The sequence below is a fragment of the Amaranthus tricolor genome, chromosome 4 (genome assembly GCF_026212465.1).
Source record: "Amaranthus tricolor cultivar Red isolate AtriRed21 chromosome 4, ASM2621246v1, whole genome shotgun sequence".
In the NCBI taxonomy this organism is placed as follows: domain Eukaryota; kingdom Viridiplantae; phylum Streptophyta; class Magnoliopsida; order Caryophyllales; family Amaranthaceae; genus Amaranthus; species Amaranthus tricolor.
Window position 1 is genome coordinate 16,967,535 of NC_080050.1, and position 10,791 is coordinate 16,978,325.

General features: G+C 31.0%; 3 protein-coding genes and 1 long non-coding RNA gene across 4 annotated transcripts; 2 read left to right on the forward strand and 2 right to left on the reverse strand.

Moving 5' to 3' along the window:
* The first annotated feature begins 2,240 nt into the window (after nucleotides 1–2,240).
* On the forward strand, nucleotides 2,241–4,202 carry LOC130809687 (abscisic acid receptor PYL10-like). The gene is made up of 3 exons (XM_057675454.1): nucleotides 2,241–2,371; nucleotides 2,767–2,982; nucleotides 3,772–4,202. Exons 1-3 carry the CDS (start codon nucleotides 2,264–2,266, stop codon nucleotides 3,997–3,999), a joined length of 552 nt encoding a protein of 183 aa, XP_057531437.1. The 5' UTR covers nucleotides 2,241–2,263; the 3' UTR covers nucleotides 4,000–4,202.
* A 141-nt stretch (nucleotides 4,203–4,343) lies between these two features.
* Nucleotides 4,344–6,332, reverse strand: LOC130809688 (uncharacterized). Its single transcript, XR_009040892.1, has 3 exons — nucleotides 6,228–6,332; nucleotides 4,723–5,365; nucleotides 4,344–4,583 (listed from the first exon to the last, which is right to left on the reverse strand). It is a non-coding gene; the product is annotated as an uncharacterized LOC130809688 (long non-coding RNA).
* Nucleotides 6,333–6,462: 130 nt separating this feature from the next.
* Nucleotides 6,463–7,155, forward strand: LOC130809689 (uncharacterized; the record flags this gene model as incomplete). Its single annotated transcript, XM_057675455.1, has 1 exon — nucleotides 6,463–7,155. A coding segment is annotated over one exon (693 nt), but the record flags the coding sequence as incomplete, so codon positions are not given.
* Nucleotides 7,156–8,178: 1,023 nt separating this feature from the next.
* Nucleotides 8,179–10,393, reverse strand: LOC130809690 (protein WHAT'S THIS FACTOR 1 homolog, chloroplastic). The gene has a single exon (XM_057675456.1). It carries the CDS (start codon nucleotides 10,135–10,137, stop codon nucleotides 8,539–8,541), a length of 1,599 nt encoding a protein of 532 aa, XP_057531439.1. The 5' UTR covers nucleotides 10,138–10,393; the 3' UTR covers nucleotides 8,179–8,538.
* Between the last annotated feature and the right edge of the window lie 398 nt (nucleotides 10,394–10,791).

Here is a 10,791-nt window from a genome sequence, read left to right on the forward strand (position 1 = left end):
ACCTAGCCTTCTCTTGACACCATCAAGTGTCACAATATGAACCTCACCAACCTTCCACCTTCACCCTGTCATCATTAGGTATGGTGACAAGGCCTCCCATTAACAACCAAAGTCATCATCGTAGTCATATATGGAATGAGCAACCAAAGTCAATCACCCATTCATTACTACGAGCCACTCCCATTAACAAGAAGCGCACCATCGTAGTCATCATCATCCACAAAGCCTAGAGCGGTACTCCTGCTACTTTCACCATCTCCTCTTCCAACCTTTAAGTCTTTCATCTTCTTGAGGTCTTCCTTCATCTCCTTGCACATCATTTGAATGTGCACCTTCTTCTTACAATAGTAACACTCCTTGTTACTATAGTCATTCATCCCTTAAGACTTCCCCCTAGCTTGATAACCCTTATCCTTTGCTCTCCCTCTTGAGCCATAGTGCCTCACTACTCCCCTTCTTCTCTTCCCCATCATGTCTCTCCATAAACCTATCGTTCTCCCTCAATGCTGCTAAGGCTTGATCGAGTGTGATAGATTCCATTCCAAGGAGAAAGGTTTGAACTATATTCTTATAGCTCTTAGGATGTGAAGCCAAGAGTAGTAGGGCTTTCTCCTCATCGGAAAGCTTCTAATCGGCATTCAACAATTGGCACACCAATTGATTGAATGTGTTGATGTGATCTTCCATACTAGTATCATCCTCCTTCATGAGTTGATACAACTCCCATCTTAAGCATAACTTGTTGGTAAGAGACTTCGAAGCATACACCTTTTAAAGTTTCTCCAACAACACACCGAGGTCGGTCTCCATCAAGTAGTTGTACTTGATTTTGAGTGCAATGGCAAGCCTAATAGTGCTAATTGCCTTCTTCTTCATGGCCACCCACTTCCCTTCATCCATTGTTATGGGCTTACTCTTCTCAAGAGCATCATCAATTCCTTGTTGCACCAACAAGTCCTCTACGGTGCTCCTCCACACTGAAAAATTCATCTTTCGATCAAACAATGGAATATGAGACTTTGCACCATCACCCATCTTGTTTCTACACCAAAGACTCTAACTTTCACCCACAAAACAACCCACAAATCTAACCTAAAGCTCTGATACCAATTGTTGTGTATAGGCTAATGCAATGGTAAAGAAACAAATGGAAAAACAAGTGCAAAACAAACACCAAAAATAGAGTACCAACAACAATGAACAACAACACACAATATATGAGGTATCTAATAATACCTTCCCCTCAAACAAAGTATCTTATCATTAATATAAGCAAGAACACATTAATGACTCACCTTATAAGCTTCAAGAACACTCTCTCAAAGAAAAAGTTTGAACCTTGATGTCACTCTCTCTCAAATGCCCTAATACAATGGGAGAAAACTCTCTTGGCTAAAACCCTAGTTAACTCTTAGTATTAGGCTCTCTCATCAACCCTAATGGTCTCCTAAGACCCCTTATATAGTCCCATGACATATTGAAAGCCTTAAGACAAATGGCTTTAAAGCCCACAAAAACCGAACGTAAAAACAAAAAGCTTCTGATTTGACACAGGCCAAACCGCTCGATCGAGCAGCATACACTCGAACAGTCGAGCGCTGTCTCTGAGGCTACTAGTTCCTTGCTGCGTGTTGGCTCGATCGAGCCCCTCTTGCTTGATGGGTCGAGCAGCCTTGAATTCCTCTCATTCTTCATGTCTTCTCAACATTAAGACACCTCAAATCATCCTCATCAATCACTTCATTGATTGACCCAAAAAAAACATAAGCTCTCATACTTTCTTGCACTCACAATTTCGTTCTCAAATATGCAAGCCAAAGCGTACGCTACGAGGTGATCGAACTTACCTCTATCATGGTGAGAGTTGAGGCTTGACTCAACAGAAGTATATGTTTATGATAGGAAAAGTTGATAGCTAGCTATAAAGGAAAGTAATGGTATTATCTGTAATTGGTAATTGGTAATTGGTAATTGGTAATTGGTAATTGTTAAATGGCATGACCCGGAAGCAAAGCAGTTGAAGATGGGTGGTTGGAGCAGAGAAAGATCCAACAACCAACACCCATGAGCGGCCAACCAATGAGAAACTTGATAAATGATGAAAAAAAGACACTTTTGGGTCCACTTTGATGCCTAAAGCTTTGAATTCTTGTGAACCAATTATAATAATAGTTTTTCATCATATCCCTTTTCCTTTTGGCCATTAAAACTAGTTTTTATTTATAGTTTTATTATTTTACTAAAAACAAGAAAAGAAATAATAATGGAGACGGAGTCTGAGTTTATCAACAAATACCATATGCAGCTAGATGTTGGAGCTAATCAGTGCTCTTCTATTCTCACTAAACATATCAAAGCTCCTGTTCATATTGTATGTGCTTTCTTTCATCTTTTCTTTTTACTTTTCTTTTAATTATTAACTCAATTCCCCACTTTATTTTATATTCTTAATTAATTAAAGTTTTTCCTTTTATAATAACAATTATTGATTTATTTGATTCTGTGTAGAACACTTAACTTTATTCTATTTTTGGAAAGTATACGGTATGTGGATTGTGGAGTAAAACCCATTACCGGTTTTTATTCTTGAATGTATTAGGATTCACCAATTCTGGTCTGAGACGCTTTTTATTCATGGGCTAAAATTCAACTAATACAATTATTAGCATAGGGCTCCTTGTTTTGAACTCGTCTTACCGAAAGATGATGTCTCACAAGAGTAACTCATTTGGATTATAATGAAAATGGAAACTGGATGATCATCAGGTTTGGTCTTTAGTAAGGAGGTTTGATCAACCCCAGAAGTATAAGCCATTTGTAAGCGAATGCATACTAACAGGTGATTTTAAAGTTGGAACTGTTAGAGAAGTTAATGTTAGATCAGGACTCCCTGCAACTACTAGCACCGAAATATTGGAGCTTCTTGATGATGAACAGCATATTTTTGGCGTCAGAATTATGGGCGGTGATCATAGATTAAGGGTAATACTCATCTGTTCCAGATTGTTATAATTGACTTTTTTTTTTTATGTGAGTAGCAATCTCAATGGAGTATATACTTGTGTTTTCATTTCTCTTTTCTGCCGTTTAACATCATTTTCCTACTTTTAGGCATGTTCATGTGTTGGCTTTGTTCAAGTAAATTAAAACATTTGAGTTTCTTAGAAGTTAGACCAAGACATAAATTTGGTACAAATGTAATGTTGGAAATATTTTGCATGTGAGAAAGATCTCACATCGCTAAAATATTAATGTATGGACTTGCATATAATGCTTGGTGAGTAATTCTGCTAATACCATATGGTTTTGGGAAAAAATAAACCTCATCAAGTGTGTACGCAAGTCAACACAACGCTCATTGCTCATTGGTTCGTGGGCCCGTGCCCAGGGTTGCCTTGTGGGTGTGTCTACGCGAGTGGACCCACGAAGCTGAATATACCAGATTAATGTTACAATGATGATGAAGCCGTACAGTCTACAAACTGACTCCCTCCGTAGTCCATACCACTAAGGTTGTGCTACATAGAGTACTATACTACTACTATTGGCTTAGTTTGGTTCTGTATCAATCTTATATTGAGATTTACTAGTATGTTTGATTGCCGATTAATGGGCATTCAATAAATGAAGTCAATTTCATTCAGGTATTTATGGGTTGAGTTTGAGGTCACTGTTTTGAGTTTGACAGGCCTGCCAGCTAGAGTTGAGATGGTAGGAAAATGAAAGACGATTAGACAGAATAGACTAATTATGTTGATGTTTTTGGTGCAGAATTACACGTCGAAAATAACAGTACACCCCGAAAAAATCGATGGGAAGCCGGGGACATTACTGATCGAGTCATTCGTAGTGGACATTCCTGATGGGAACACGAGAGAGGAAACCTACTGCTTTGTTCAGTCACTTATCAATTGCAACCATAATTGTTTAGCTGAAGTCTCTGAAAAAATGGCATTGCACAGCGGTAACTCTGGACAGAACAATCCTGCAGAAGATTGATTTTTTAATCCTATGATTTATGATCTATGTATGCTTTAGATTTTAGGTTACTGCCTCATCAATCATTGATTCATCAATTGTTTAATTTGGCTACTCTTAGTAGAGATTAATTAATTTTAATTGTGAACTATGCACTAATTTATTTTTATCTTGTTTGTATGAAACTTATTAATGGAGTCAGTTGTACATGGTGCATTACTTCATTCAGCTATTTTCTCTATATTATAATATACAAGGATCTACAATAATAATAGCCTAAAGTAAAGACCTTTCTACAACAAAGAAATAATAATCATATTTGAAATAGGAAAAATTACCCTGAATAATACGAACTTTCACTGATTTGAACTTTCAATTAACCATGAATAATACGAACTTTGATACATATTTCCCGCTAGCATACCATTTTACCTGTTACCGGTAAACTTACTCATTCCTTTAAAATTTTTTTTTGCTGATAAAACAAAGTAAAGCAAACAGAAGCAGAGCAGTCCTTCTCCCTGACGCAGCCATTCCTTCTTCAATCATCTTCCTCAAGCTCATGATTTCCATTGATTCTTCTCCCTCTCGTTCTCACGAATCAACTACAAAGATATCATCTCATTCATGGTTAGTTAATTCTTCTTAATTGCAATTTAAATCCCTAAATTTTGTTTTAATCCCAAAAATTTAAACAAATTGTTCTTTTATTAGAGCAAGAAACAACTTCAAATAGAGACTCACATGTGATAAACAAAAGCCCACATCAAAGCTATGCAAACATTCAAATAAACCTTTCAAAAAACCAATTTCAATAAACCTTGCATCTCTAACTCTGCAATACACAACCAATTTAGACAGAATCTATATGGCTTCCAAATGGCTTAGCTAGAAGACAATCGATCATAAGATTTATATATTCAAACATACAACCAGAAATCTATTTGATCTGTAGAAACTTGTTGAGGTGAGTGTCACCCGCATCCAGTGATAGGAATATAGAATACTCTACAACTCGAAGATCATACCAAATTAACAGCCAATATATATTAACCATCAAAAGTAAATAAAAAAAATATGCAACACTCATATGTCAAACATTTAATTCACCTGATTGCAATTAACAGATCTGCAAAGAACATGCTTTAGCAGATTAGTGAAACATTCATAAGCCTCAACAACCATACAATCCAAAAAAAACATACCTTCGTAGCATAAGATTTGCAAAACCATAGTGATAAACAGTAGCGATGTGGCTTCCAATTGGAAGAGGAAAGTGAGCAAAAGATGAAGAGGCTGCTGAAAAAAGGCTGTCTAAATACCCATTAAAATGATGAAGAAATAGGAAATTTACCGTTTCTCCAGGTAAAGAACCAGTCTGGTATGCCTGCGGGAAATATGTATCAAAGTTCATATTATTCATGGTTAATTGAAAGTTCGTATTATTGTAGGAAAATCAGTGAAAGTTCGTATTATTCATGGTAATTTTTCCTTTGAAATAATGATAATCATTCATAAGCAAGAGAAACTAAACATGCTAGTTGGACAAGGAATTGAAGTAATACTTCATATTTATACCAATAGCACTCAAAAAACTTCAACTACTGGCTATCGGCTCACTATGATAATAGACCGAGTCTCTGCAACATGTTCCGGATTGCAGTACCGGAACGATATATATATATATATATATATATATATATATATATATATATATATATATATATATATATATATATATATATATATATATATATATATATATATATATATATATATATATATATATATATATATATATATATATATATATATATATAAACGCTTAAATATCGGTCGAATCACAAGTTATGACTTGATACGACCCAAAATGCCGGAAATATCGGTTTGTCAGTTTTGAAAACCAATGCGACCGATGCGATGCGGTCTTGTTTTTACACTATGATCTGCAATCAACTGTGATAAGTGAAAACTGAACCGCGTTATCACTATGCTCCATGAACAATGAAATTGAGTGAATGAATGTTAGCACAACGCTTGAGGAAGAAAGCAGCAGAAAGCCAACTATCAACCATGAACAACTCCGTCTATACAACTTTAGGTGTATTATGAAATCTGTTGGCAATCTTACTCTTACAGGTCTGTCTAACTGTGCACATATTTGCTGATTTATAATATCTAATTCTTAGCATTGTGCAATATATACAGACTATTCCAATTCCAAAGACAAGGAAACTTCAAATTGTTACCAAACATAAACACGGTTGAGTATAGATTCAAGTGTTGCTACGCTGCTTCGGTTGATGCACATTCTGTACAGACGCAGGAACGAGTAAAGACACCAGAAGAAATATCTGTTAGAGTTTGAATAATTTTTCTGAGATATTCCAGAATAACATCAAAAAAAAAAAAATAATAATAATAATAATAAAAAAAAAAAAAAAAAAAAAAAAAAAAAAAAATAATAATAATAATAATAATAATAATAATAATAATAATAATAATAATAATAATAATAATAATAATAATAATAATAATAATAATAATAATAATAATAATAATAATAATAATAATAATAATAATAATAATAATAATAATAATAATAATAATAATAATAATAATAATAATAATAATAATAATAATAATAATAATAATAATAATAATAATAATAATAATAATAATAATAATAATAATAATAATAATAATAATAATAATAATAATAATAATAATAATAATAATAATAATAATAATAATAATAATAATAATAATAATAATAATAATAATAATAATAATAATAATAATAATAATAATAATAATAATAATAATAATAATAATAATAATAATAATAATAATAATAATAATAATAATAATAATAATAATAATAATAATAATAATAATAATAATAATAATAATAATAATAATAATAATAATAATAATAATAATAATAATAATAATAATAATAATAATAATAATAATAATAATAATAATAATAATAATAATAATAATAATAATAATAATAATAATAATAATAATAATAATAATAATAATAATAATAATAATAATAATAATAATAATAATAATAATAATAATAATAATAATAATAATAATAATAATAATAATAATAATAATAATAATAATAATAATAATAATAATAATAATAATAATAATAATAATAATAATAATAATAATAATAATAATAATAATAATAATAATAATAATAATAATAATAATAATAATAATAATAATAATAATAATAATAATAATAATAATAATAATAATAATAATAATAATAATAATAATAATAATAATAATAATAATAATAATAATAATAATAATAATAATAATAATAATAATAATAATAATAATAATAATAATAATAATAATAATAATAATAATAATAATAATAATAATAATAATAATAATAATAATAATAATAATAATAATAATAATAATAATAATAATAATAATAATAATAATAATAATAATAATAATAATAATAATAATAATAATAATAATAATAATAATAATAATAATAATAATAATAATAATAATAATAATAATAATAATAATAATAATAATAATAATAATAATAATAATAATAATAATAATAATAATAATAATAATAATAATAATAATAATAATAATAATAATAATAATAATAATAATAATAATAATAATAATAATAATAATAATAATAATAATAATAATAATAATAATAATAATAATAATAATAATAATAATAATAATAATAATAATAATAATAATAATAATAATAATAATAATAATAATAATAATAATAATAATAATAATAATAATAATAATAATAATAATAATAATAATAATAATAATAATAATAATAATAATAATAATAATAATAATAATAATAATAATAATAATAATAATAATAATAATAATAATAATAATAATAATAATAATAATAATAATAATAATAATAATAATAATAATAACAATAGTAAAAAAACTTGAAGCTTTCAGATGAATAATAAAACAAACAGCAAAGCCAAGCAAAAAACACAACAGGTCTCTTTGATGATCACAGAATGAAACATGCCATTATCATCTTTCTAAGAAAAACTTCAATCCTTTCTTTTCAGTTTCTCTAAGTTTCCGGTTTTCTACTATGGAGAACGGATATATGGATGCAGAAAAAGATATAATGATATCATTTAAGAAGAAACCTTATGAAATGCTCATATATAGATTAATAACGACTACTGGACTAGTATTTTTGCAACAATCCAAATTATGTCACATAGCCTTCCACACCATATCTTTTCTAGTAGCAACATATCAATCATTACTAATAAACAAGCTTATAGTAGGTAACAAGGGAGCATAATTTCTATTCTACTTAAATTGACCTATTCTACATCAAAGAAAATCAATCTTCCATCAATGTCTTACTGCCTCAGTGTACTTCTTTCCTCGAGGAAGGACTCTGCTATCGACACAAAACACTGACTGAAGCCACTTGCAGCAAGTGCTGGAACGGTTGCAGCGTGATAGATTCCCATTGTATGATTTACAGTGTTTGTTTTTTCACCACCGTTCCCTTGGTCGGCCATCAGGGAACACAGGAACACGCCCTTCATCATCATTTAATGGTGAGGGATCAAGGTGTTCTTCTGACTTGCTCACTTTAACCCTCACACTATCATTATCATCATCGAAATCAGGGGGAGTATCATCTTCACTGTTCCATATATCCTCATAATCATCGTCATCATCATCATCACCATTTTCATCTTCTTCATCGTCATCAAACTCATCACTACCAACATTATCAAAATCTGACCACTCCCCTTCCTCTCCTTCACTAATTTCATCTTGTTCACCTGTTTCTTCTATTTCATCATCACTCTTTGAAGCACCCCTCCTCCTAAAGCGAGGTACATTAACAAGAGCCCGCATCTTCTCCTTCACAAGCAGCAACCTATCCTTGTCAACCAAGTATGAACCTCGATATGCTTCACGAAGGAAAACCGAATCTCTATCCCCTTTAAGAGAAACATAAAACATATCGGGATGCCTTATTAGCATCCCCCTCAGCTGTTGTGAAAACCGAAACTCTTCCCGAAAATGAGTCAAGTGATCAACAAGAGTTCTCTTTTCAACAGTGAGGCTCAAAATCTCATGAACAACTCCACAAGCATGCTTCTCTTTCTCTGGTGTACCAGGAGTCAACTCTGAAAAATCCGAATATGGTGATATATAAGGCATGTCTTTGAACTGAGAAATCCTTCTCATCTCATTTTTAGACAGTTTCAAACCCTTAGGTAGCTGTACTCTTTTAAACTTCAAAGGCCTATCTATAATCAAATTCTTCTCTTCCAACTCTCGAATGCGATTATCCTCTTCAGCCATCTCGGCAGCTGAAACCGCAAGCTCAGGGTCCCAATGAGTCAATTCCAAGGCCGGACCTCTATCAGTTTCAACAACCTTAAAGTACTGTGGATATCTATGACAAATGGTGTCCCTGAATTCCAGAGGAAGACCAAGATCATTTCTCAAATGCCCAATCTTTTCCAACAAAATCCTTTTCTCTAAGGACATCATCAACAACTTCCTCAACTTAACAACTAGCAAAGCTTCCATTTCATTCCTAATCTTCAATTCCTCAAAATACAACATCTCAGCCTCAGGTGTTAATCTGAACCTAAGCAAGTATGCCCCTTCTTCCTCTATCTGAAACACAGCTGGAAACTTCTTTAACAAGGCGATAAAACGTCTCCCCCTCTGTACACCCAATTGTCTCCTATACTTACCCAACTCTCTAAGAGGCATTGCTCTATCAGGATAACCCACCAAAATCTTCCTAATTTTCAACACTAATTTAAGCTTTTTATCTCTTTGAATAACATTATCAAATGGCATTTCTTTCCTTCTCTTAACAACAGCTCTAATTGGTGAAAGTGGGACATGGGTTTTCCTTGTTTTGCAAAACCCAAATCCATGATTCATCAAAATCAAACTATGCCCCAAAAACGAAGAACTTGGAAGCAATTTAGAAGAACTACAAAAATGGGGTTTTTGGAAAAAGATGGGTTTTTTAGGAATCGAAGATTTGCAAGAGAGAAATAGTGGTAAAGGAGTGGGATTGGTGGATTTAAATGAAGAAATGAAGAGCTTAGAGTCCATCTTAAAAGGAAAATTGAATAAATTAAAAATTAAAATCAATTCATTAAAATGTAAATGAAGAACATGATTGAGATAAGAAACAGACCTGAATAAGTATCCTCTCCTTGAGGATTGAGATGTGAAGATAGGAGTAAAATGTGAAGATTGAAGGGGTTATGGCCGGGGAGTGAGGCCAGGGTTTTGAGAAGCAGCCTTAAACCTCTCGTTCTCTAATCGTAGATGAACAGAGTTATCCGAAGAGATTATTATTGATCGACACTCGCCACCCTTAATAAAATTACGATTTTATCCCTGAACTTAAAATTTATTTAATAAATGTAAATCTCACCTAATAATACTATTATCACTTTAAAAACATTAAATTTAAAGTTTAAACGTAATCCCAAATATTTTTATCACGATCCTATATATATTAAATTTTCAGTAGCGCCTTTGCATGATATACGAATTCAAACACGGTATCATCTCTCTAAAATCTCTCTAAAAACGTTCTTTGATTTTAAATAAGTTATTGCTGGAATCGATTTACTATGGCTAACGAAAGCAACTATGAATCAGATCGGATACGTATTTAAATCGATTTGAATGGACGTGCGACTGAACCGCGATCTAGTCGTACGTTTTGTGCGACTCCTTCGTGGTTCAGTTGCACGT

Coding starts and splice junctions, on each gene's coding strand:
- LOC130809690 (XM_057675456.1), bottom strand. CDS start 10,137: ATGGACTCTAAGCTCTTCATTTCTTCATTTAAATCCACCAATCCCACT.
- LOC130809687 (XM_057675454.1), top strand. CDS start 2,264: ATGGAGACGGAGTCTGAGTTTATCAACAAATACCATATGCAGCTAGAT. Junction 2,372..2,766: donor TCAAAGCTCCTGTTCATATT/GTATGTGCTTTC, acceptor GATGATCATCAG/GTTTGGTCTTTAGTAAGGAG. Junction 2,983..3,771: donor GCGGTGATCATAGATTAAGG/GTAATACTCATC, acceptor TTTTTGGTGCAG/AATTACACGTCGAAAATAAC.